At 62.5% G+C, this 27,226-nt stretch overlaps 1 protein-coding gene across 16 annotated transcripts in view; it reads right to left on the bottom strand.

Annotated features, from left to right (window-relative positions):
• Positions 1 to 24,296, bottom strand: part of MACF1 (microtubule actin crosslinking factor 1) — a 146,874-nt gene extending 122,578 nt beyond the window's left edge. For 15 of the 16 annotated variants that reach the window (XM_075047369.1, XM_075047360.1, XM_075047365.1 and 12 more), the window contains exon 1: positions 24,039 to 24,296. In XM_075047369.1, coding sequence (XP_074903470.1) covers positions 24,039 to 24,258 — 220 coding nt within the window. In that variant the 5' untranslated portion in view covers positions 24,259 to 24,296. Of the gene's footprint in view, positions 1 to 17,707; positions 17,860 to 24,038 lie in introns of those variants that run through there. The other variant, XM_075047368.1, reaches the window with a different exon arrangement.
• Between the last annotated feature and the right edge of the window lie 2,930 nt (positions 24,297 to 27,226).

The following is a 27,226-nucleotide window of genomic DNA, read 5'->3' as shown; positions in this document are numbered from 1 at the left end:
CTGACTCAGATGGGATGGACGGTGCCAACAGGAGGACCCAGGGCCTCAAGAATCTCTGAAATAACCCAAAACGAGACCGTTTCCCTTCACAGCACCAGTGGGGAGGTTCGCCCAGCCCTGCAGGAAGAACAATCGGCATTCCCAGGGCACCGGCACGGATCTCCAGCCTCCTTTCCTTGGTGGGCCTTGCTTTTTGGTGCTCCAGGTTCAGCACCTTTCCCAGGGGCACCCGTAGCCATCAGCACTGCCGGTCCCGCTGCCCCCAGCACAGGCAGGGTGCCCACCCCTCCACGCATCCCCCAAATTGACCCGAGACCCCCCCCTCTCCCACAGCACGGACCCCAGCAGATCCTCGCACCCAGCCAGCGGCTTTGCCAAGCCACGTGCACGCCATGCCATCCCAGACACGTCTCATTCAGACCCTTTCCAACACTGCCCGGGCTTTTGAACCCTCCCTCTTGGCCCGAAAGCAAGCACGTCACGCTGAAGAGGTGGTGAACGTGATCTCACCGCTTCTTTCCCGGTGTTAAAAACCTCCATCAATCTGCCCGCCCGCCTCCCCAGATGACTGCTGAGGCCGTTGGGTTTTTGCTGATGCAGCGGTTCAGGCATTATTTCATCCCTTCCCACTTCTCAGAAGCTTCCCCTGGTTTGTCACCCCTCCGAGGACGCTGGCAGGGAGCCGTACCGCGCTTGCTCATTAAATGACGCCGTGATCCGGGAAAGCGCTGAACCCCACTGAGCTGGCATTGACTCGGTGGCATCGCCTTGCAAGGAAAGGGCAGGGGACGGGGACAGGCAGCGGCTGGGTACCGAGGCACGGACAAAAACTGCACGTCAGGAGGCAGACAGCCAAGCGGCGAGGGCAGCTCTGGATGCACAGGGAGCTGCCGGGTAAAAGGGAGGAGGTGAAGCCGGTGCTGGAGATGAGGATGAAGATGCACAGGGGGAGGAACAGCAAAGGTCTCCCAGCAGAAAACACTCCGGCTTTTTGGGAGCGAGCAACATCATCCCGGCTCCGAGCAGGGAGAAAAGCTTGCTCGCACGCCCACGTGCAAGAGGACACACACGTCTGCACGCTTTCCCAGGGGCCTGTGCTGACACGGTGAGGTGGCATCTTTCCCAGGCTGAGGGAGGAGGAGGAAGGCGATGCCATCTCCAGGTCCCTCCCTGCCCCTCCGGCCACGGGGACAACGCCGCACAACACCTCCACAGAGCCGCTGTCTCCACAGCTGGGTAAACTCCCGCTCCGTAATTCCCAGCACGCCCCGACGGCACCTCAGCGGAGAGAAAGCCGTGCAAAAAAAAAAAAAAAAAAAAAAACCAAAACCAAAACAAAACAAAAACACACCAAAAAAAGGCCCAGCACATGATATGATGGAAGCCCTGGCAGAGGCGAGCAGCAGAGCCCCGTGCCGGTGAGCAGCCCAAGCCCTGGTCGCATCCTGCACCCGCTTCCACCGCCTGCGCAGGAGTTGAGCACCAGTAAATAATACCCCGAATCCTAGAAAAATCACCCAAAAGAAGTCCCAGGCCCTCTCAGGAGACCCAGACCCCGCAGCAGCTGCCCCCCAGCCCAGCCGAGGACGGCGGGGAGCCGGGTCGGAGCCACGGCGGTGGGATCGTCATCGGCCGCTCGAGGCCAAGCTTCGCCCTTCCCACAGCAGCGGCTTAGGGAGCAGGAAAGCCAGGGGGGGCGCGGCGGGATCGCCGGCATCAAAACTCCTTTTCTACCCGCTAACAAAAGGCCCGGTGTCTCCGCAAAGAAGCTTGTTATTCCAACGCCAACCAAAGGCTGCTTGGCAGCGGGAGAAATAGGAAAACGTTAGGCTAGTGGGAACTGGCTACGCTTTGTCTGGAGCACGCTTGGGCGCTGCGTTTGCACAAGCTCCACGCAGCAACTCGCGACGTGCGGGGGGGGGCATCGGGCTCTCCCCGATGGGGCTGCCCCGGCTCTGTCCGGACCCCCCCACCCCGCTCCCTGCAAACAGCGATGCAAAATGGCAAGAGAGAAGGCGAGGGGAGCTCGCAGCCCAAACGCACACCCCGCAGCCCAAGCGCGCGGTCCATGCCGCCGGTAGGAAGCCGCGTCCCTTCTTTTTGCTGCCTTCAACCCCCCCAGTTGTGCCCCACGAAGCAGCCCGGGGTTGGACTGGCCTCACCGTGCTGCAAGCATGAGGACAGCTGGGGGGGACCCACAAACCCCCCCCCCCCCAGCCTGCTCGGGACAGGAGATGTGCAAAGCCCCGTCTTAGAAATGGAGGTCAAAGAGAAGGAAGCAGCTGATTCCCTCATTTTCCTCTGCAAATGGAGGGCGGGCAGGCAACCTTGAGCCCTGATCTCATTAGATGTCCCAAACTAAGCAGTGTGAAACCTGATTAGCGCCGCGCGGGAGGCGGGCGAAGGGGTGGCAGCTTGCTCCGCCAGCCAGCCCCAGCGCCCTTCGACCGAAGACGCGGGGTCCCGGCGCGCCGAGGAAGCCAGGGCTGGGGAGCAGGGCACCCAGAGCTCCCTCCCCACAGCACCCTGCACCCACCCGGGATCTGGATGTGGCCCTGGTCCTTCCACACTCGCTTGCCCGGAGTGTGAACACTCCCGGAGATCACACCCGTGGATTCAGCCAGGGCTTTACTCGTGCTTCATCCCCGGCTGCTGCCATCGGCTCCTGGCCGGGCCAGCCTTGGCGTGCAACAGCAGAGAGGAATTTGGGATTAAAAAAAAAACAAAACACTACACCAAACAGGGGAAGGCAGTAGCCTGAAACCTCTGTTCCCTAGAGACCCGCTCTCCCGCAGAGAAACTTAATCCCCATTAAAAACCAAATGAAATAATCCAGTTGCTAACATTGCCCTGCCTCCTTCATTCAAGCACCAGATCTGCTGGATCCCACCAGCCTGGCCCAAGCCCATCAGATGCTCTCAGGAGGGCTGAGCTGGACCTTTCTGGAGCAAAAACCCTCTCTGGCACCTCGAAGCTGTGGTGGGAGAGCTGTAAATCGCCGGGGATCCTCAGTTAGGGCACAGCCCCCAAATCCCCCCGGCCGGCTGTGCTCCCCAGGGGACACCCCCATAGGGTGACCGTGCCAGAAGAAATGTGCCCACCCTGTCCAGGGAGCAACTGGCCGTGTCCTCCCCCCCGTCACGGGGAGACAGGGCTGGGAGAACCGCACGCCGGAGGAACCGAAACCCACCGGGGCCTCCGCCCGCACTGGCCAAGGCAGATGGTAGCCCTGGATCTCTTATCGTACCCGGCCACCTTGGGCAGCCCCGGCCCGGGCTGCTCCTCGGGGAAACCATCACACGATGGGACGAAAGCAAACGGCGACAGCGGTGCACGGGGACGAGCTGCGGCACTGCTCCGGCACCAACCCCGAGGAATGTGCCAGGGCACGATGCTGCTCCTGCCTCCTGCTCCGATCCCCCGCATCCCTCCGGCAGCAGGGTCAGCATGTTACACCTAAAAAAATCCTCTTTTTTTAATAGCAGAAACTCAGCGGAGCCGGGCACACGCGTGATGCAGAGGTGGTAGGAACAAGCATGGACCGACTGATGGCTGCCTGGCCACGGGGAAAATCTGAGCCCTGTTCCCCTGGGGAAAACACGTGGCAGCGACAAGGTCAGATGAAGCCAGGAGATTAGCCAGTGTGCACGGGAGAAGGACGAGAAGATGCTGGATTTTTATCTGGCTGCCAGGTAAACAACAAACTCCTCAAAGTGAAGCCAGCCATCCTCCTGCCGCCGGTAAAATTAACCCAGCAATAAATTTGTAACCAAATGGGTTTCCTGACCCAAGTCCAAGGCTCTCGTCACCTCGGGACTGTGACAACCGCTGACCCGGGAAACCCGAGATGGAGACTGTGCGGAAAGGCTGGGTGACCCCAAACCCACTGGGGCAGCGGTTGTTGGGGCAGGATCCGTCCCAGAACAGCATCCTTTGTCCCCAGCGTGGAGCGAGGGGATCCGACAGGGCCTCCCAGCCCCATTCCAGCCAGGCGGGCACAGGGATGCTCTCCAAGCCCTTCGCCCGGACCCGGCAGGGCTGACAGGGATGGATGCTGGCACCACGCCGGGGGTCAGGGGCCTGGACTTACACACACGGACATTTACATATGAAATGCTCCCAGCTCCAATATCCGCTGCTGTCTCCACCTCCCTGGGGAGATGAATAGAGATGAGGGGGGGGGAGAAGGGAAAAGAAACCTCTCCAGCAATAAAACCTTCTTTTCCTCCAGCTTTGTCCAGCCCCGCAGCTCAAGGGCAGGCTGGCTGGGGCTGCTTTCAGCGCTGTAGAGCACGCTTAGATACACGGCAAATGCCAAACCGCAACCGCGAGATGCATGGCACAGCTGTCTCCGTGCCAGTGGGCATGGCAGAGCTAACCATAACCGCCTGCAAAGGCGGGCACCCCCTTCTGCACTTGGATGCACAGGGAAGCATCCCAGCAGTGCAAAAGGGGCGGCTGCGCTGGCTCAAAGAGCCATCTTGCCTCCCCCAAGCATCCTCTGCCTCTTCCCTGCCTCCCCTGCCCACGACACGGTTTCCTCCTCCGTCTCCCTGCCTGCACCGCTTTCCGAATTAAAGCCACAAAGGGCTGCGGTAAACAGGGCTGGTGACAGCCAGCCAGTCAGCATCGCTCAGGCTAGAGGCAGCAAAAACAGACCAAAAACTGCAGATTTGGCTTCTTGGGGACTTGCCACACTTGTTTTCACGTTCCCGTTACAGGCTTACAAGAATGGAGGGAGAAAGTGCCACGAGCCGGGATGCAGGAGCCAGCGCAGGCAGCCAGCGTTCCCGACAGGGCTCCGGGCAGCACCTGGAGGAGGGAAGGCTGCCAGATCAGCTCCTGCAACCAGTCACCTTGTAAACACTATTAATAATGTCATCTCGGCTCCTCGCACCTCGTTCTCGCAGGCAGGAGGGGAATTTGCCAAGCTGCAGCTGGAGACGGGGCCCAGAACCTCCCGCACAAGCGCGGGTGCTTTAGCAGCGGCTCCAAAACGCAGAGTGGGGTCACTGGTACCCAAACCCAGTACCCATTTGTGCTCCAGCTGCCGAGGGGTTGCAAATGGGGGGACAAGCACGGCCACGGGACGGAGCCGGCCACCATCCCCAGCGGAGCACGGCACACCCAGCCGGCACACGGCAACTCCGGGCTCCTTTTACATTGATTCCCAGTGCCAGCTGCAGCGAGGCTCAGGAAAAATTTATGATGGACACCGCGCCAGCATAAGAAAGTGAATTATATTACTCCCGGACACGATAACTCAAGGCAGCTGTCAGCCACAGAGCTGCGGGATTAACCCTTTGCGTCAGCCCCGGCAGCGGCACGGGAGGGTGGGGAGGCTGCCAGCCCACTGGGTGACAACTCCCTTGGCTCCCTGCAAAATTAAACACTGAATTGATTCACCTTTGTTATACAGCGGGATCAGCTGGTGAAGCCCAGCCGTGCCGAGGCAGCGCCGTAAAAAGGGGCGAGTCAATAAGACTTATTAGATGACAGGCGATGGCATCCCGGGTGCCTTCTGCTTTCCTCTCCGCCTTCCTTCTAGGAGGCGAATCCCAATAGCTGGCTGCAGCAGGAGAAGGCTGGCTAGGAGTCCCAGAGCAAAAAGCTCCTCTGACAGCAGGGAGGGGAGAAAAAAAAAAAAATAAAGAGGGGGAAAAAAGCAAGGAAAGCATCCCCTCCGGCTGTAGCCGGAGCACCAGGTAAACCGAGCTGCTCTCCCACTGCCCCTGTGCCCGCAGCCCGGGCTCGCTGCCTGCTGCGGCGGGGACAGCGGCCGCCGGCCTCCAGCCACCTGCCAGGGGCCAGCCCAGCACGATCGGATGTCGCAGCTGGCTCTCCAGGGACAGCCTGCGAGATGGGAGAGGGCAGAGTATCGGGAAAGAGTTTTGGAAAGAAGGAGCAGGGGGGGGGAAAAGCACCGATCTGCACCCAGGTGCCACCGTGCACCCACGGCTGGTGGGACCCACGCAGGCGAAAACACCCTCGCCGAAGCCGGATCAGCCCCTGACCCACGGGAGCAGCAGCCAGCTCCTCTCCCTTTGGCAGGATTTTGAGCTCAGCTTCTTTTCCAGTTGTTATTAGCAAATCAGCTTCCCCTGCCTCCCTGCGTTAGTTATGGGGCTGGGTTAGCTGCCGCCCCAGCGCTCGCTTTGTGCCCAGACACACCGCTTGAAATCCAAATAAAAGACAAAAGAGGGAAGTGAAGCGGAGCCATGGAAAGCACCACCCCTCCCGCCTGCCTCCATGGGAAGCCAGCGACTCCTCGATGTCCCAGGGGTACTCGATTTGCCTCAATCGGCGATCGATGGCAGATGGTCGGACTCTGCTGGAGCCCTCGGAGGAGGCGATGCCAGAGCGGCTCAGCCTCTCTCCATGCTGCACATCCACACCGTGGAGGGTAAAAAAAAAAAAATAATAAAAAAATACCTTTCAGGGTGCCAAGTCCATCCAGGAACTTCTTGTACTTCTCCAAGTTCATTTTCTAGCCGAGCCCACCACGCTCCTCAGCTGGGCAGCATCAGGGCACCTGCGAGCCCCAGCCGCCGTCACCGGCTCAGCAGCCCCACCGGCCTCGCCGCCGTCGCCCTTTGACCACCAGCTCCGGCTGCGGCACAGCCCTCGCGTTTCCTTATTTGATGAAGCACATTAAAACCTCCCATGGCCGAGGCCACCCCCCTTTTGTGCAAATGAGCCCAGCACTAACAGCTAGTGCCCCGCACCATCAGGGCTCCCGGCAGCCCTTACCCCTCCCCAGCTCCACGCTGGAGGTTTCAGGGATTGTATGTCTTGGGGATATTTCCAGCAAGGAGCAGGTTCGAGGGAATTGGGAGGGGAAGGAAAAAAAAACCAACAGGCTTTAAGACTGGCAGGCAGAAGATGGGGGAAAACGCAGTCAGTGGGCAGAGCGCAGGGTCCCTGTCCTCATGGGAAAAGCCACCCTGGTGACTCTGACAGCAGGCCACCAGCCTGGGAGAAGCCACCAGAAAAGTGCCATAAAGTGATGGAAAAAAAGGGCCAGGTGAGACCCAGGAGCAGGTGGGGGTCGGATCCCTCCTGCCTTTGCCCCCAGCACTCACCACGTGCTCACCCCACACCGGCAGCAAGGCGCTTTCAGAGCTGAAAAGGAGATTTACTGGTTTTAAAGGCATTTCTGGCAGCAGGAACCAGCCCAGCATGATCCGACGGGATCCGAACGCCCACCCTGCTCATTGCTGCCCTTCGGCAGGACGGGTGTCCACCGGGCACGTCCCAGGACTTCTGTCAAATCAAATAAATAATAATAATAATATCAGCAGCGGTGTTGAAATGTGCTTGTCATGGAGGCAGATCACGCTTTCCCTTTATCACCCTAATGCCTCTCCGGAAAGATCCCAGCAGATTGAGCAAGACCCACCGCATGGTGCAGGATTTGCCCGCCTAGGCTTCGGCACGGCCGGCACCTCCCGGCAGAGCCGTCCTGGCACACCCAGCTTTGCCAGAGGGAGAAGAGAGAAACCAGAGCAAGGATGTGCTGCAGGAGCCAAATCACTCTCCCGCAGAAACCAGGGGTGGCAGCTCCCCACATCTCGGCAGGGCGAAGAGATTCCCTTTGTCCACCGCTACCGGCACGTGAATCCCCGGCTCCTTCATCGCGCGCTGGGGGAGCGGATCCACCCGTCCCCAAAGCAAACAGCATCCCATGGCAATGCCCCACGTTATCCACAAAAACATTAATAAAACCGGTCTGCTCATCCAAGCGACCCTGAGACGGGGGGCACAGGGCCCCCGCTCCTCCGCAGCTCTGCGGACAGACGGACACCTCTCCGGGCACGGACGTGCACCGGGGATATCACTTTCCTTCACGAGCAGAGCAAACCCCATGGGCCAGTTGCCGCTTGTGCCCCCGACAGCTGTCTGCCTGGGAACCGGGGAGCCAAAAATCACTCCGGGAGCTCCGAGGGGGAAACAGGGGCAGGTGGTGAGGTGCCCCCCCCCCCCCAGCGCTCCAATTACACCGGGACCCTCCGCACCACTCGTACCCACCGCCGGGCTCGGGTGGGATGGAAGTGACACCCGGAGGACCCGCTGCCGTCAAAAAAAGCTGCCCAAGCCCCGGGGGGGATTCACGGGTCCACAGCAGCTGGTGACGGACATCCGTTCATCCCGGCGAGATGGAGTCGATCGGATCGCCGGTGAGTGGCCACGTGGAACAGCCCGGCTGTGCCGGCCTCCGCCGAGGATTGCCGTGAAGGGCCGGAGGCGCCTGGTCGGATGCAGACGGTGGGAGCCCTCGCCGGCCAGCACACCGCAGCCCGGCTGCAGCCTCGGCATCGCGGGGCATTTGCTCCCACAGACATCCCCCCGCGCCTGCCGGCAGAGCCGGGAGCAGAATAAAGTTGTTGCGAGAAGCCAAGTTGTCACCACTAAAAATAGCACAATGGAATTTTCCTCTAAAGAAAAAAAAAAGAAAAAAAAAGGGAAAAAAAAACCCAACCCCTGTTTCTTGCTGACAAAGGGGCTGTGAGAAAGAAGCGAGGAACAGCCCCATGGAGGGGGCACGGGGAACACCATCTCCTTCCCCTCCATCACTCCCACGCAGGCACGGAGACCGGAGACCAGAGCCCAGAGCGGGGGAGTGGGCAGCGCCGCCAGCATCCCTGTTTTATTTATCTCCATCCTCCCCTTCCCAGCAAAGGGGAGAGACCAGGCACCGCCGCGACAGCCACCGGACACAGCAAGCCTCCTGCCCCGCTCCCTAACGCGCCACGTAACACCAAAGCAGGTCAGTGGTGTGGGAAGGCAGCCCGACACCCACCGGGCCCCCCCCAAACCCCATGGTGATGGGGAGAAGGGTGCTTCCCTCCTCCTGTCCCGAGAGGGTTAAGGGGAAAGCAGGTCTGACGCCACCGGACCCCATCCCAGCCACCAGACCCCATCCACAAGCATCCCGGCTCCCTCTCCCCGCCGCCGGGAACGCCAGGAATTCCCAGAGCTGGGAGGATCATTCCAGCTGGCTCGATCAGCACACCGGGGCCGGGGTGGGGGGGAGCCCCCAGTTCCCGGGACGGCCACCACGCAACCGGCCGGCTGAGGAATCCCAGCATCTCCCAGTCCGGCAACTGCCCTCCGCAGCAAGAACGAGAAGCATCCCAAACAGCTGGCGAGGATGAAATATCTCCACAGGCAGCGTCTGGAGCCGCCTGCAATAAAACCTCCTGCGCCATGGCTGTCCCCACCGCCTTCGCCCTGGGGCAGTGCCCCACGGAGGGGTTTTTTTTCTCCCCAACGTGCACATGAGTGGCAGGACGACGGGGGAACAACGCTGCCCGCCACCGCCAGCAGCGGGGCAGAAACCGTTCTCGCTGTGCCAAGGACACCGGCAGAGCCAGGGCAGAGATCCACGGGAGCAAGCCTGGGGTGCGGGATGCATTTATTTTAGGAGAGCTTCGCCGGCACGGCTGCAGCATCGCCACCCCGAGCGAGCGCCCAGCGGGGACACGGTGACGGCCACGCCAGCTGTCCCCAGCATCACTCGTAGCGGTCCTCGTATCAGCTGAATGGTGCTTGAACCAGTGAGGTGGTGCAGGGGCTGCTAATTCGTGTTAATTAGCTGGTGGGGCAGCTGCCGGCAGTGTGTGCAATACGGGACTGCCGGGCTAGGGAGACGGCCTGGCCCTGCTCCACATGGAAAGGAGTCGCTCCCACTGGATAGTTTTACCAGGACGGCTCTTGTAGCAAAACTGCCCAAGGTCAACGCGAATCTCGCTGCCACGGGAGCCCTTGTATACAGTTTCCTGCAGGGAAAAATAAGCTGCTGGCAAAAGCACTTCTGAAAGGCCACCATGGACCTGAATAGTGATTAATAAAAACCAAGACAAAAGTTAGACCCTTATTTGACACAACCAGAAGTCAGCACAAACATCCCACCGGGATCAAGGCATAGCTCCGTGGCTGCGCAGGACTGGGGCAGCCGGCTGGGAGGCAGCAAGGGCAGGGAGCAGGATGGGAGCAGGACAGGGCAGAGCTGGCTCTCGCCCCAACCGTGCCAGGACTCTGTCCTCAACCCAGGCAGGGGTCCCGGCAGAGCTCGAGGAAGGGGACAGGGGTCCCAGCAGAGCTCGAGGTGGGCAAGAGCAGAGGCTGGGAGAGAAGACGACCCATGGCGGGTGCTGCAGAGGTGCGAAACGCAGCATCATCACCCGTGGGAGACTGGCAAAGCTTCCCTAGCATCGGTAAAAAATAGTCAGTCCGAGCAGAGGAAGGCAGGGAGAACAGGGAGCTGCTGCAAGCAGCACGGGCACAGTGCCGGCCCCACAGCCCGCGCCGGCCGGCTTGGAATCACCGGAAGGAAACAGGGTCCAACAGGAAATGAAAAATGGAAATGCAGTATGTCATGCACAGGGAAACAATAAAAAAAACGTTATTGTGGCCTCGCAGCGCCCAGCCAGCCACCCAGAACTCATTGGTCCAGATTGCTGATAAACGGGGAGGTGACAGAGGGGCACTCCCAGTGCTGCAAGGCTGCAGCTGCAGGGACCAGGCACAAACGCAAGATGCTCGTTGCAGACCGACTCGTCTCACCGCTGCCGGTGTCAATGGATCAAGGCTCCCATCAGCACCCTCAGAGCCTGCTCCCACACAGTCAGAGTGAGCCCCAGTCCATCCTGCCAGCCGTCCTGCTGGGATCAGCATCCCGCTTCTTGCCCCAAATCTCCCAAACCATCTTGCCCAACAGCCCTCCCCACTTCCCCCCTTCCAGGAATCACTGAGCTTATCTGACCCAGAGGCAGGGCACATTATCTCAGATCACATCCGAGGACTCATTTTACCATGTCCACAGCCAGACATACACCAAATCTGATCACCCAGCCTCCCAGCCCCAACACGCATCTCCTCCTTGGGAAGCTGATGCTGCAGGATCCTCCTCCCCAGCCTCCAAGCCAAGCAGGATCTATCCAAACACACAAAAACCCACAACATGAGCTCGGAAATAAAACTTCCCAGTTTATAACACAAGCATCCTCCATGCTATGCAAATGCTGCCGTGCAGGGGATCTCCTTGGTGGTTTCCCTCTCCGAGCTGGAGGCTGTTTGAACACCCCCAAACCCCGACAGCGAGCCCAGCCCCCCCAGACAAGGGCAGTGCTGAGATGTTAAATCTGGAGCTTCCAGCAAGCCTTGAGAAAGAGCGTCTGGAAGGAGATGGGGAAGCTCGAGGTCAGCATCCAGCAGGGATGCTACAAGCCTGGCCGCTTGGGATGCAGGAAAGGGGCTGCCCAGGCAGGGGACCACGCTGCCAGCAGGGCCAGAAGCTGCAGGCAGCAGGCAAAAGCTGCCAAAAATCTGCTCTCTTCCCCATGCCGGGGAGACCGGCACCCTGCCTCCACCCCTGCTCTCCCACCGCCACCCAGCAGTGGCTCCGCTGGTCCCCACCCCGCCTGCAGACTCCAATGGGATGGGAAAGACGTGAGCAACCAGTTGGGGTGCGGAGAGGAGCCGGTTTGTAGGTCCTGCCCACGGACCCGCAAAGGCTGGCTCCGCACCACCATGCCAGGCAGGGAGGCACGTCGTGGGTGACGGCCACCGCCAGCCCCAGAAATTAGGGCTCCCACCGCCAGCCCCAGAAATTAGGGCTCCCACCGCCAGCCCCAGAAATTAGGGCTCCCACCGCCAGCCCCAGAAATTAGGGCTCCCACCGCCAGCCCAGGTGTGCCATCACACCCACCGCTGCACCACCTCGCCCTGCAGGCAGCGATTGCCTCATCTGCCCTGGAAAACTCAGCTGGCATTGCTAGGATGCATCCACAGCACGGAGCTTCCCAAGGCAGTGACGCCCTGGGTATAGCCGAGCTACAGAGAAGAGTGGGGAAGGGCTGGATTTGTGCTCGAGGAGAGCGGTCCTACCCCGACGAGCGCAGCCCCAAAGGACACATCGTCCCCGCAGTCCCTGTGCCCCCCGGGGCGAGCAGAGCCTGCACCAGGCAGCAGCCAGCCCTGCCCACGCTCCCCATCACGGGCACACATCAGAGGCTGCTCATGGAAACCATCCCCAGGGAATATTAATGAGAATGCGTTTGTGCTCTTTCCCAAAGAGGCAATGGATTCAAATCAAACACCGCCCCGGTGACCCCCCTCGAACTAGAGCTGCTGCGATGCCGAAGGCTGAGCAGTCACAAATCCCCCCCCGGTTGCCAGCTCTGCTCCCAAGCACCCACCCGACACTGCTGTCTGTGGTTGATCCTCGGGTGGGATCAGCTCACCCCCCAAAAAAACCCTTCCTTCCAGAGCTTCCCTGGACAAGGAGAGCCATGGGATGAACCGCGCTGCTTCCCGGCTCAGCGCATTTCTCCCCGCTGCCCCACGCCTGTCCCAGCCCTCGTGCTCCAGTCGGCAGCGAAACACTGCCCCGTGCAGGAACCAGCTCGGCCACGGCAGAGGGACTGAGCCCACGGCCCGGGGAAGGGCTCCCGGACCCTCTGGGCAGGAGAGATGGAGCAAAAAAAAAGGGCTTTATCCAGCCAGCCCCAGCACAGAGTAGCTTCTTCACACCCACCTCAAGCTCCGATGCAGCTTCTCCCCACACCGAGACAGGAGAAACTGGAAACTGAAATCCTCTGCTGCTTCCACAGCCTGGGTTTATGGTTTTAGGTGCACTCAAAGGGACTTACCACCGTGGTATTCAAACAACAGTGCTAAGACACTTTAAATTTAAATAAAACCTCTTTTTCTACTTCCCTCTGGGAGGTTTCTCACCACTGGCACCAGCGACGGTATGTCCAGAGCAGTCTAAACTTAGCTGACACAAGCAAGACAAGCCTGGAAAGGAGGTTGGCCAGAAACCAGCAGACAGAGGTCAAAGACTCCGGTCTCGCCCCGAAGCATGAGCCGGGAAGGAAAAGGCTCCGACGGGAATGCGTGCAGTTAGTGCTGAGAAGAGGAGCAAAGGAACAGCCCGAGCCCTTTCCAAACGCTCGGCTCAGCGGAGAGCTGGCTGCTGAAACAAGATCAAAGCTTCCCGGCACTCGCTGCCGGCACGGCACCGTACACCGGTGAGAGTCACACCACGTCCTAGTGCCCGTGCCAGGAAGGTACCGTGGATGTGGCCACCTTGCACGGGCACCCAGCACCCGCAGCTTTTCCCTCTGGACCAGAAGCCCACGGAAATGAGGAGAAGCAGCCGACAGCCCCAGGACCTGAGAGCAGGGCTCAGCCACGGTCCTGGTTCACTAGCGGGGCGCCAGGATGACGACGGCAAATTGCAATCGCTTCCGCCGACGATTTTGTGACCGGGGATGCCAGCGGGATGCCGGGGGGGGAGGGAAGGCACGTGCCTCTCAGCAAGGCGAGCCCAGCCCGGGAGGCACCGTCGGGCTCTTGGGATGGTGATGACTCCACTGCGAAGGCAGCAGAAAGCTGGCCGGGCGAGGCGGGGTGGATCATCTCACCTGAAAAACCACCAACTTCATTTCCCTGTTGGCCAAAACAAACAGCACCTTCCACTAGGCGCTCAGGCTCCACCTTGGACACCCGGGTCCGGCCATCCCTGGTGGCAGCCCAAGGCTCCTGCCACCTTCGTGAGACCCTCTTGGTCTCTGGCCCCCTCGCCTGTACCAGAGAAGCCAGTGACTCCCACACGGATCCCAAAAAATCAGCGTTAACCGGCCTGATGATGGAAAGCCCAATGGCTCCCAGCCCAGCTTCCCCAAGCCAGGGACTCTCCGCTCCGACGGCGGCGCTCGGCCACCCCTCCTCCCGGGTGATGAGGAGGAAGAAGGGCTTCCTCTCCCCCAGCGAGGAGTCACCACCACGCCACCGGCCCCGTCAGCACTCTTGAAGACCACAGAGGCCCCGTGCAGCCTGCTCAGCACCGCCTAGGAATGATGTTTATCCTTGCCGGATAAAATCCCAGCAGCAGTGGCCCTGCATTAGAAGGCAGCCACATGCTGCCAGGCTGGCGGAGCCACTCAGCTCAAGGAACCGGGCACCTTCAAGCTCTAAGACCCCAGCATTGGTGTCCAGACACCTGTAGTTGCATTTCTTACAGCAGAAGACAAGACACAAGTGGAAAAAAGATGCTTCTTCAGAGATGGGCATGGCCAGGACTGCCATCCACCACCAGGAAGGCTCCAGTCCCAAGAGGGAATGAACTCTGGTTCATTTATACAAGGGTCCCACACCTCTTCTGCCCACCCCGGGGTCTCCTCCAAGTCGCTGGGAAGGTTGTCCCCTCCCTAACAGGAGCCAGGTTACTCAAACAAGGTGATAAGCCATCCCAGTCCAAACAAGTCAGACCACCACAGAGCAGGCAGAGACGGCACCGGGGGTGGGAAAAAGCTTCTCAGACACTACAGCTCCAGGTTTCTACCCCCAACCCCAAAAAAGAGTTAATTAACAAAAAGAAAGGATTTCACCAAGATTGATTAGTTAATGTTTACAGTGCTCTGAACAGGGAAAGCGTGACCTGCGCTCTGAGCAGAGCCCAGCAGCGCTGCCTGCACCCTTGCGCTGCCGGGGTCTGCCGCAGCACAGAGCCACCTGCCAGCTCCTGCTTTCCCGAGGGGACGGTGAGTGTCAGCACCCCCCAAAACACGATGGGAGGTATACACCGTGGGAATGGAGAGCAGCCCTCAGACGCTGAGCCCCACTCAGCACGCCCTGCACCCACGGGAGGACGAACCACGGCTTCCCTTCCTGCCCAGACCCCTCTGACTGGTGGCTCTGCCATGGTGGCAGCATCCAGAGGGGTCCCCGAAAACTCCACCGTCACGCCCCACGCTGCTGCCGTCATTCCCACCGGCACCCGTGGCAGCAGCGCTGCACGTCCCGGCATGTGCCGCGGCACCGCGATCCAGCGATGAGGCAAGAGGGGCTGGAAGCCGCCCCGCGCCATGCCTCCCCGGAGCGGCCTTGGGAAACTGGCCTGCTGGCTTTCAACTGGGCCAGACTGGTGCAGCTCTTGGCGCTGGAGACCTTCCAGCTGCAGGTGCCAGGAGCCATTTGGGACAGCACAGCTCGGAGGGTGCTGCGCCCCTCAAAGATGCCAGCAGCCGAAGGAAGCCACGATCAGAGCAGCTCTGCGAGGTGGCAACAGGAGCCTACGCTCCCCCAAATCCTCCCCTTGAGCCCCATCCCCCTGCTCAACCAACGCCGTCGGGACCGGGTTGCAAGCATCACGCAGCACCCGGTATCGGGTCCGCCGGCAGCAGGGACGGGTGCCCCCGCAGCACCCACGCCAGCTCGCAGGATTGATGCAAACCTCCTCCCCCAGCACGCCTGGGAGCAGGAGCACCCCGGCGAGCACCGGCACCGCAGTGATGCAGCACACCTACCCGGCACCCCAGCCCCTCCGCGCAGGCAGCTCTCCTCTGCCTAAGGTGGGTGTTTTTATAAAGAAAGAAATCACGGGGATCTGCCAGCTGGTTAACCCCTGCTCGTCAGAGAAAGGCAGGATTCGCAGCTCACCGCGCCGGCTCCGGGACCTTTCCCGTGCTGCTGACCTCCCTGCCTCCAGACCTGCCCCAGCTTGCTCAACGGCGGAGGCCCCGCTGCTCAGATTGATTTTTTTTTTTTTTTTTTTAGGCTATTTTCTATTAGAAATAGAGTGGAGCTGTCTCATAGAAATGCAGGGAGGCATTTGCAATCTCCCCACGGCTCCTGGCTTCAGCAGCGCCAAGCGTCCTCCTTGCCCTCCGACGGTGCGAGCCGGTGCCAGCAGTGCCGGGTCCTGGTTGCGGCAGGTATCGGGTGGCCAGCACGAGCCAAACACCAACCCTGCGTGCCTCCCCAGGCGGCTTGGTCCCCCAGCAGTCACATTTTGGTGAAAACTCTCCATTTTTGAAGGATTAAGAGGGGGAGGGGACAAGCCAGTGGAAAACTTGTTCCGGACAGGAAAAACCAAACCGTTTACAGGAGCTGCAATGGAGGAAAGCAGGGAAGAGACAACACGTCCACCAGCTTGGAGCCCAAGGACCCAAACTGGAGGCTCCCACCCAGCCCTCACGGCACTGGTGGGATGTCCCAGGAGGGGTGGGGAGCTGGGAAAGGGTCAAAAGCAAAGGAAAGCTTTTATTCGGTATAAACAGTCATTTCCCCTACACCAAACAGGCACCACAAACAAGATCAAACAACACCCAGCAGGGTATTTCCAAGCAGCTACCAGCTTTCTACCATAACCCGGTGTAGAAATTAGATATTACCTAAAAAGTCCTCCTTTCTGGGGGAACCCAGCTACTCAACGAAGGCACCAACAGCCAGAGCACAGGGCGGGCAAGGGAGAGCCCAGGCCGGCACCACTGGCCGGCGGTGCTCCAGCTGGACCAGCACGGACAGGCACTGTAATTTCAATTTCTTTTTTGGAACAAAGCAAAACCAATGCAAACGACAGCTCTTTCCACGCCAGCCGCTGGCACCCGCCGCACCGTTTCCTCCGCGTCTCCACGCTGAACCCAACTACATCAAAGGGGCTTTTTATTAATAAAAGTTTGTCAAGTACTTGGACAAGCCCGAGTCACGTTATCCAGCGCCTTTCCAAGGCGCCCGAAGAGGCTTTTATTCCCCGTTCCCTGTGAAAGCGGAGCGAAGCTGCACGTTTCTCCCACCTCTGGGAGGTTTGAGTGGCACCCCCTGAATCGGGGAGCCGAGGAATCCATTATTCCCCTTTCTCTGCAGGCAGAAAGGAAAAGGAAACGGGCGCCGCGAGCGCCTGGCTCCTCTCGACTCGGCCATCCGCATTTTAAAGAGCCTTGGCTGCTAAACTTACAAAACAGAGTGCTAGGAGCCCTGTGGGGCTGAAATCTGGGCTCCAAGACAAGTCTATCTCTGCAGCGAGAAGAAAAAAAATAAAATAATAATAATAAGAATGGCAATGCACGCAACTCCCGGAGACGAGCCACTGACATCAAAACTGCACACTCACTGCCGGTACCGACACCGGCACAGCCGCCGACACGACGGCCTTGGGGAGCGCGTCGGCTCTTCGTCCCTGCCCAGCTGCGGCTCGGGGAGAGGGAGCCCGGCCCCGTGGGGGGCTACGGGAACACCGGGGCGGGAATGGGGGACGGTGGGTCTCCACGTACCTTATGGCACCCCAGCGTACAGGCACTGGGATGGTGGATGTTGTGGTGCTCTGAGCAGCAAGGTGGGGTGCTGGGATGCCGGGCATCCCATGCAGGGGACACAGGGACCCGAGGAACCCCACGCAGGGGACACTGGGGACCCCAGGAACCCCACGCAGGGATGCTGAGCTTCCAGGCGCCCCATGCAGGGGACACCAAGGACCCCAGGCACCCCACGTAGGGGACACCAAGGACCCCAGGAACCCCGCGCAGGGATGCTGAGCTGCTGGGCACCCCACGCGGGGGACACCAGGGACCCCGGGCACCCCACGCAGTTCAGATATGGGGACACTCGGACCGCGGGCACTCCCACGCAGGGGACACCGGGGACACTCTCCCCTCGGACACCCCACGCAGGGGACACCGGGGACACTCGGACCCCGGGCACCCCACGCAGGGGACATTTAGCCCGCGGGCACCCCACGCTGGGGACGCTGAGCTCCCTCCGGGGATGCTCACCCCAACCATCCCGCCTCCAGCTCTCCGGCCGCGGGCACAGGGACGGCTCCGGCACAACAACCGCCCCCCCACTCCCTCCGCTCCGCTCCGCGGGGCGGCCCCGCCGAGCTTCCAAGGCCCCACACCGGGCCCCGCCGACTATCCGGTACCTTTATAGCGTTCCAACACGTCCTCGTAGGCCTGGACGAACTCCTTCTCCTGGCTCCGGTTAGCCGGGAGCAGCCCCGGCACGTACCCGGCCATGGCGGCCCTTTGTGCCGGCGGCCCCCGGTGCAGCTGCCGGCGCGGCGGCCAAGGCCGGTCTGCGCCCAGACCGCTTCCGCCCGCGCCGCCGCCCGCCCGCCGGCCCCGCCCACCACCGGTGGGCACGCCCCCTCGGCCCCGCCCCTAAAGGGCCGCTCCGCCCCCCCGCCACCGAATCCGGCCCCGCCCCCTGACACCCGCCCCGGCCCCGCCGCGACCCCTGGCGGCGGCGCGGGGAAGCCCCGCGGTGGGGGGGGCGGGGCCAGCGGCGGCCCCGCCCCCGGGAGGTGAGAGCGCTGCCCCCCGGAGATCCCCAGTGGCGACCGGGGCGTCCCAGGGCGTCCCAGTGCACCCAGTGAGCCCAGGGCGACGCAGCCCAGTGCACCCAGTGAGCCCAGGGCGACGCAGCCCAGTGCACCCAGTGAGCCCAGGGCGACGCAGCCCAGTGCACCCAGTGAGCCCAGGGCGACGCAGCCCAGTGCACCCAGTGAGCCCAGGGCGACGCAGCCCAGTGCACCCAGTGAGCCCAGAGTGACGCAGCCCAGTGCACCCAGTGAGCCCAGGGCGACGCAGCCCAGTGCATCCCAGTGAGCCCAGGGCGACGTAGCCCAGTGCACCCAGTGAGCCCAGGGAGACGCAGCCCAGTGCACCCAGTGAGCCCGAAGCGCTGTGTCCCAGTGCACCCCAGTGAGCCCAGGGCGACACAGCCCAGTGCACCCCAGTGCGACACAGCCCAGTGCACCCCAGTGAGCCCAGGGTGATGCATCCCAGTGCACCCCAGTAAGCCCAGGGCAACGCAGCCCAGCACACCCCAGTGAGCCCAGGGAGACGCAGCCCAGTGCACCCCAGTGAGCCCAGAGCACTGCGTCCCAGTGCACCCCAGTAAGCCCAGGGAGATGCAGCCCAGTGCACCCCAGTGAGCCCGGAGCGACCCATCCCAGTGCACCCCAGTGAGCTCGAAGCGCTGTGTCCCAGTGCACCCCAGTGAGCCCAGGGCGACGCAGCCCAGTGCACCCCAGTGAGCCCAGGGCGACGCAGCCCAGTGCACCCCAGTGAGCCCAGAGTGATGCAGCCCAGCGCACCCCAGTGAGCCCAGGGTGACACAGCCCAGTGCACCCCAGTGAGCCCGGAGCAACCCATCCCAGTGCACCCCAGTGAGCCCGAAGCGCTGTGTCCCAGTGCACCCCAGTGAGCCCAGGGCGACGCAGCCCAGCGCACCCCAGTGAGCCCAGGGCAACACAGCCCAGTGCACCCCAGTGAGCCCAGAGCACTGCATCCCAGTGCACCCCAGTAAGCCCAGGGAGATGCAGCCCAGTGCACCCCAGTGAGCCCGAAGTGCTGTGTCCCAGTGCACCCCAGTGAGCCCAGGGCGACACAGCCCAGTCCACCCCAGTGATCCCAGGGCGACGCATCCCAGCGCACCCCAGTGAGCCCAGAGCACCACAGCCCAGTGTGCCTGGAGCACTGCAACCCAGTGCATCCCAATGAGCCCAGAGCACTGATCCCAGCGCACCTGCAGCACTGCAGCCCAGTGCATCCCAGTATACCCAGAGGACTGCATCCCAATGCACCCAGAGTGCTGCATCCCAGTGCATCCCAGTGAGCCCAGAGCACCACAGCCCAGTGCACCTGCAGCGCACCCAGAGCACCGATCCCAGTGCATCCCAGTGAACTCAGAGTGACGCAGCCCAGTGAGCCTGGAGCACTGCAACCCAGTGCATCCCAGTGTACCCAGAGCACCAATCCCAGTGCACCCAGAGTGCTGCATCCCAGTGCATCCCAGTGAGCCCAGAGCACCAATCCCAGTGCACCCCAGCACACCCAGAGCGCTGCATCCCAGTGCATCCTAGTGCACCCAGAGCACCAATCCCAGTGCATCCCACTGAGCCTAGAGCGCCACAGCCCAGTACACCCCAGTGAGCCCAGAGCACCGCATCCCAGTGAGCCCAGAACACCTCATCCCAGTGCATCCCAATGAGCCTGGAGCACCACAGCGCAATGCATCCTAGTGCGCCAGAGCACCACAGCCCAGTGCATCCCAGTGAGCCCAGAGCGCCGCATACCAAAGCATCCCAGTGTACCCAGAGCACTGCATCCCAGTGAGCCCATAGCACTGCATCCCAGTGCATCCCAGTGAGCCCAGAGCACCACAGCCCAGTGAGCCCGCAGCACTGCAGCCCAGTGCATCCCAGTGCGACAAGGACATTACCTCCCAGTGCAGTCTGCTCAACCAAAGCACCGCTTCCCACTGTGCCCAGAGCACTGCATCCCAGTGCATCCCAGTGCTCCTCAGTGCACCCAAGCGATGGAACATCTCAGCTGCCCCCAGCCCTGTTGGGGTGCAGAGCCAAACCTGCCTGGCACCCCCACATCCACCAGAAACCCCCCTCAGCCCCCCCAAACCCCAGTCCTCCTGGTGATTCTGGACACGGCAGAGCGACACCCCCCCCCCCCAAAAAAAAAAACCCAACCATTATGGGGACACTGGGTGGGTGTCCCCAAGCCAGGGGACACCCCAGTCCCCCCCGCTTAGCCCACAGAGCACCCCCTCACCAAGACCCAAGGCTGGACTCAGGCTTCCTCCCCCCAAGGCAGCCCTGGCCCCCCCCAACCTTCTGGGGCAAATCCCGGCCTTTTTTGGCCACCACAAGATGTTGCTTTTTCACCTTGGCTGCGCCGTTCCCATGGCAACCGGAGGGCCAGGCTCCGCCAGCTGGGTAACCATGGCAACGAGAAAAGCCCCATCCCACTGGTGTGGCTCCCCACCATCACCCAGGGACACCCCCCCTAAACCTCCCTCCCAGCAGCACCCCAGGGTGTTTGGGGGGGCTGCACCCCGTATCCCTCTGGGGGATGGCGAGGGGCCACTGGTGACAACCGCCATCATCCTCATCCTCATCGTCCTCATCCCACAGCCTTCGTCCTGGGAGGGGTTACACAAATCATCCCCCTCGCCCCGGTTTGGGAGCCATCTCCCCTTCACCACGCTGCTTTAATTAGGAAAAGTAATTAACGTCGCACCGAGCTCCGGTGCCCGGCTGCATCCCCGGCAGTGCCTCCACGGGGAGGAAGGCTTAAATCCGGGTTTACCGCGCCGGCCTCGTGGCGGGGCTGCCTTTGTGCCCAGCGGTGCCGAGGCAGGGCAGCCGTCCTCGGGCGGCAGAGCATCCCGCCGGGCACGGCCGCGGCTCCTCCGCTTCTGCCCGCGAAGCCGCCCCGCAGAGGTGCCAGCGCTCGCATCATCCATCCGACCCAAAAAAACTGCGTTCCCGGGAAAAAGGGAATTCCACGCCGGCCAGCTGGCACTTATTCATTCCTCTTTGGGCTGCTCGAAACCTGCCCCGTCCCTACGAGCGGGCGGGTTTGCTGCTCCCAAGGCAGCAGAGAAGAAGGAGGTTTGTTCCCACGTCCCCGAGGATGAAGCACATCGCTCTCCGCTCAGCCAAGGCTGCCTCTGCCAGCGGCTGGGGTGACGCTCCCGAATGACAAAGGACTCCCAGGAGCCTTTTCAAACAGACCGAGCGCAGCCCTTGGAAAGCCCCCGCGACGCCTCTCCCATCACCCCTGCCCGCTGCCTCTGTTGCTCGCTCACCCCTCACATCCTTGTCCCCCCCCCAGCCCCTCGCACCCCAGCATCACCCCAGCATCACCCCAGCACCCCGCCAGCATCACCCCAGCACCCCGCCAGCAGACCGTTGACCTCTGGCAGGATCGAGTGCAAACAGGTTTAGGATGAAAGAACCTTTTCTTCCAAAAGCAACTCCGTCCCCCACCCCGTCCCGAGCCACAACCCTCACTCTCTGCCAAGCTGCTGGAGCGAGGCAGAGCGATGCACGGCCAAGGACCGGACTCTGAGCCCACTCCGCTCCCCTCGTGCCACCGCCTTCCAGGAGGATGCCAGCAAAGCAGGGAACGATTCCAGAGGCTGCCTGGGGATCCGGCCCAGCACCGGAGTACCGAAGGTGCAGGCACAGACAGCCCGGGACTGGGGGGACCAGCATGTCCCAGCCCCCCGCGCCGGGGCACCGGCACATCCAGCAAAGTCCTCGCTGGTGTGTCCCCTCCCTGGGCATGGCCACATTCTCCTTTCCTTAGCTCTAATGGCCAGAAGGGATGCAGAGATCATCGGATCTCACGGACAGCGAGGAGAAAGAGCACCCCAGATCCATGTGTGTCCCCCAAAACCGCCAAGGTGCTAAAACTCCTGCAGCACCTCCGCAAGGTCCACGGCCAGGCGCAGGATGGGGCTCCCCAGCCCCACACGATGCCCAGGCTCCATTCCTGCTGCTGGGCTTGGCTCCCTGGTCCTTCTTCCCAGGGGTTCCAGGGAGCTGAGCTGCATCCCCCTCCCCAGGCACACAGAGAGGTGCCAGCCCCCCCGGGTACATCCCGCCAGCCACTGTCCCCAGTCCCCGAGCCCCGTGGTGGGGACAGGCACCAGGACGGCCGGCACACTGCAGACAGTCCCACTGAATAATGCAAGGATCTGAATCAATATTTCAGCTCATTTTCAAACCTGGTGACACAAAACTGTCTCCAAACTCTTTCTTCCCAGCTCAGCACTGTCTAGCTGCACCTCGCGAGTTATTTTTAATGGGGAATCTGCATGAGACCGGATTTTGTGACATCCCCCTGCCTTTAATCATGGGCTGGATCTAGCCAGCGTGACGACAAGCGCTCGGCATCCCGGGCAGGCAGGGAGAAACGCAGCTGGGGAGATGGCTGTGCCTCAGCAGGGTCTGGCCCTGGGGCGTGGGAGGGTGCTCAGCACCCAGCAGGATGGGGCTTTTGGGGCAGAGCTGGTCCATGAGCAGTGTTGGGTATGGTGGGACCCCAGTAGCCCGGCAATCTCCCAGCCTCGACGGGGCTGGTGTTTGGGGCAGAGCCGGCCGCACCCTACGCATTTGCTTCCCCCAGCCCCAGACAGCGCGTTTTTGAAAACCATCATTTGAATCAACTGGTTCTTCCTGCCCCAAGACGCCCGCGAGCCAGGATGGCACAACTCGCCCGAGCGGCACCACGGCACGGCCAAAGCCACACGCGCCCCACCGTGCCGGCACGGGGTGGGCAGGGCAGGCAGCCGGCATCCCGCTGCCACTGCTGCCCAGGTGGGATCTGCCACGGTCTCCCCGCTCCCAGTGCTCCCAGTCTGCGTCCCCACAGCGCCCAGGGACCCTCAGGAGCAGAGCCCAGCACTGGGGCTGGTTTGCCCATCAGCTGGGGGCTGGCAGGGCAGAGCGGGCGCCTCGGGAGCTCGCCTCCACCAGTGAGATGAAAGCCAGGCCCTGGGGTTCCCTTGGGGCGGCAGCCGGGAACAGCCCAGCCAGGGCTCAGCAGGGACCCCTTGACACAGCCCTGAATCCCCATTTGCTCTGGCAGGAGCAGATCAAAGGCCCCCAGCATGTAGGGAGAAGGGGCCAGACCCCAGCAGCCACAGATCAAAGCCCCCGACAGCCGTTTGTCCCGGGTGAAGAAGCAAATCTCAACTCTGGCACTCGGGGCTTAAGCAAAGCTCCTCCATCCTCCCTCCCCGGCGGCCCTGGAGTGGGATCCCCACCAGCCCCATCAACCAGCGCTTGGAGAAGGAGCCATCAGCCACGGCGGGTCTATCCCTGTCTTTGTTTCTCCTTCCCATCCCTGTCTCTTCCCCCCGGGGTGTGACAGCAGTCGGCGGGTATCGCGGTGGCACTGCAGGCGAGGGGACGCACGGGGCAGCGTCCCCTCCACGACGCAGCAGCGCAGGGACGCCGGGACGTCCCAAGGACCACAGCGATGGGGCTGCCGATGGGCACAACCACGGCGAAGGAGCCACCCCAGCTCCATCAGCTGGGCGGGAATCACAAACCTCTCAGGGCAAATTCCTCTCCAGAGTCTGGCCAAGAGCATTGTTCCACCAAGGAGGCCTTTAGTCCTTAATTAGGCATTTTAATGTCACCCAACCCAAGCATTGGAGGTGCCCAGTCATCCTTTAACCCCAACGTGCTGAGGGTATGAACAACGCAGGGCAAGCCCTGCCCTGACAGAACAAAGCCATCGCGGAGCCGAACCACCACCCTGGTCCTCAGCCACCAAAGGCCACATCCAGCCCTCCCCTCCCCATCCCACCCATCCCCAGTCTCCCTGGGTACGGAGATGACCCCAAAACCATCTCGGCCACTGCGGAGGGAGCTCAAGGATCCCCGTCTGCCCATCCCCACAGATGGGGGGGACCCACCGCACAACAGGGCGCTGCCTTACCTGCGACCCTGACGACAGCCCTCTCGGCCGGGTCCAGCACCGAGTCCTGGCTCTTCCTCTTCCTCTGCTCGTGGAGGGGTAAATTCCAGGGCAAAGTGTCCCCGGGGGGACAGGGGGAGAGGCTGCCCGAGCGCTCGCTGCGGTAGGAGCGCTCGCTTCGGCACGACCGCTCGCTCCGGCATGACCGCTCACTGAGGGTCTCCTCGTCGGAGGACGACATGGCCCACGGCGCGGGCAGGAGGGCGGGCAGGACGTCCCCGCGGGCAGCAGCCTGCAGAAGGAGCAAACAGCGCGTGACGCTGGGCCACCGGCCGCGGATCCCTCCCTGTCGCGGGTGCTGGGGGTGATGGAGAAGGGACTGTCCTGCCACGGACGACTCTGCCCTCACGCCTGTGCCCGAGCACCCTCTTGGGCAGGTGAATCAGCCCTCCTGGAGCGCCTAAACGCTGCCTCAGTTTCCCCCTTGTTGGTCTGATGGCTGGGACTCCAGGGGACAGGGATGATGGCACAGCCGTCCCTCTGCCAGCAAAGCTCACGCAAGCATCCCTGGCACCAGCTCACTCCCACAAAGCAACGTCCAACCTTTTGGGTTTGATTTCTTTGTGCTCGGTACAAGAAGAAGCCATCAGATCGGCGCTGCCCTTTGTACCACCAGTTTTTCCCCTCTTAGAGTGGCAACAGCTTTAAAAATCCTATTAATCGTGGTAGGGGAAAATGGTAGGGCTTTCTGTAGCACACAGGGAGAGAGCTGTGCCGCGCACACATGCTGGGCAAATAAGCACCTTGCATGAGACATATTTAAAATAATTCTCATTGTGTCCTCTAGCTCGACCAGGAAAAATGCACATGAAATGACTGAGACTCCTACAACCGATGTGCCGCGGCAGAGGAGCCGCCTCCATCGCGCGGAGCCTTTCCTTATTATCATCATTTAATCAGCAAAACAGGAACAAAGAGACCCAAAAAAACATCGAAAGAAAGGGAGAAAGGATTCCATGAGTCATTCACACCCCCCCAACCCCCCATTGAAAAGCTGCAAAAAATGAATCGAGGCCCAAAATCACATCTCCCCCCCCCCCCCCCGCCCTCCGCAGCCCCGACGCCTGTACCGAGGGGCTCAGCCTGATTTTTTTGGGGGGGACCCGCGGGTGTGGGGCTTGGGGGGGGCTGCGGGTGGGTGCCCCGGGGGGGGTCCTGGGTGCCCGGGGAGAAGCAGGACCGGGGGCTGCGGGGGCCGGAGCCCGGCTCGGCGGTGCGGGCGGGGGGTGCAGCAGGTGCGGGAGGCAGCGGGGTGCGGGAACGGCTTTGCGGGGGCACACGGGGCCGGACTGGGGGTCCTTCCCCGCCCCGGTCGGTATCCTCCGGTGCCCGCAGCCCCAGCCCAGCCCCGGTGGCGGCTGCCGACCCCCCCCCCCCCCCGTCCTTTTCCCGCTCCATCCCCATCGCCATCCGCCGCCCTTTCCCTCTCCATCCCCATCTCCTGCCCTTCCCCGCTCCATCCGCCGCCCTTTCCCGGTCTTTGCCCGGTACGCACCCCCCCCCCTTCCTCCTACCCGCAGCCCCGGCCCCGCTCACCCCCCCCTCTCCGGTGGTTCTCCGGTCCCGGGGTGTGCTCGGCGTGGGCAGGACGCGACGTTCCCGTTCCCGCTCCCGTTCCCGGCCCCGCCGCCGCCGTGCGCTCCCGATACGGCCGTTCCCGGTACGGCCGTTCCCGGCCCCGCCGCCGCCGCCGCCGTGCGCTCCCGCCGCCGCGGCACCTCCCCCGGCCCGGCCCGGCCCTGCCCACCGGGGCGGCACGGAACGGCGGAGCGGCTTTGGGGGGGGGGGGGGTCCCGGCTGCCTCCCGCCCCGCACAGCCCCGGTGCCCGCCCCTGCGCCGGCTCAACCCGGCACCCTCCGCCCCGGGCACCCCCACCCCCACCCCCCCCACCCCACCCTGCACCCCCCAACCTGCCTGCGCCCCCCCCAGGGCACCCCGATGCCTATCGCCTTCCCCTAACTCACCCTGCACCCCCATCGCACCCCCACCCACCCCAAAGCCCCCCCCAGGGCACCCCCTTCCCCTGGATCCCCCCCCACCCCCTCTCTAGGCTCAGGGTAATTAGAGCACCCATCGATTGGGGCCAGCAGCCGTGGCGGGAGCACGGGGGGACACGCACGAGCAGCGGGGGGGACGTGAGCAGGGCCAGGCGTGGAAAAGGCCGGAGAGTTGAGCTGGGAAAACCGTGTGCTGCCCAGAGCCTCACCTGCGGGGCAGCGAGGCATCCCAGCTCCAGCCGAGTCAGTACCGGCAACAGCCGCGGCGCAGGCAGGATCACCAGCAGCAGCCCGAAGGGGTGGCTGAGCTGCAGGACAGCCCCAGCCGCTTGGCAGGAATGAAGCAGGATAAACCGCTCCGGCTGACGGCAGATCCAACCGCCTCGCACCGACGGCACGATCCCACGGCTTCGGCGTAAGCGGCCGGGCCAAGCCCGTCGTCCCGGTTCCCCCGGGGTCTCGGCGCAGCCGGCTGCCCCGCGGGCATCTCGCCCCCACCGGTTTTCAGATCTCATCCCAACGCTTCCTTCTGCTTCCCGGCGGCTGTTTCCCCAAATACCTCCAGCGAGGGGGTGGGACACAGTGGAGGACACGGCACGGGGTGTGGTGACGCTCTGCTCTTGGACATTTGGGACGTGGCTGTAAAAGGGCACGTGTTGCCCTGCAGCCCTGCCTGGTCGGATCCAGGGATGGGGACAACACCGCAGGAGGAAGCGCTCGGCCGAAACCCGCCTGGGTGCGGAGGTACCGGTGGGACGTATCGAGCCCACGGATGCGGCGGCCGAGGCCTCGCAGACACGAGCACCAGCTGGTAACGAGGGCACGAGCTCCCCGGGACCCCCGATGACATTGCAGACGGGTTGGACTGGTGCTGGGGCACTGCGGGCAGAGTAAAGGGTATACTGGAAAATGGTGTCCTCATGGGCCAGCACCAGCTTCACCGCCCCGGCACCGCTTTCTCTTCCCTCCACCCGTGCGGGTCTCGCACCCCTTGAGCGGGTGGTTGGATCCGTACCGGACACCGATGGATAAATGCAGCCACTGTGCTCGAGTGGGGGCTGTGGGTCCCGGCATCACAACGGACCCCAAAATCTGCAAGAGCCAGGAAGCGGGGAGGGCTCGTCCCGCCGGAGCCAGTGGCCTCAGACACA

Source organism: Buteo buteo, chromosome 16 (genome assembly GCF_964188355.1).
Source record: "Buteo buteo chromosome 16, bButBut1.hap1.1, whole genome shotgun sequence".
In the NCBI taxonomy this organism is placed as follows: Eukaryota; Metazoa; Chordata; class Aves; order Accipitriformes; family Accipitridae; genus Buteo; species Buteo buteo.
This window is presented reverse-complemented; position numbering and strand designations above follow the sequence as displayed.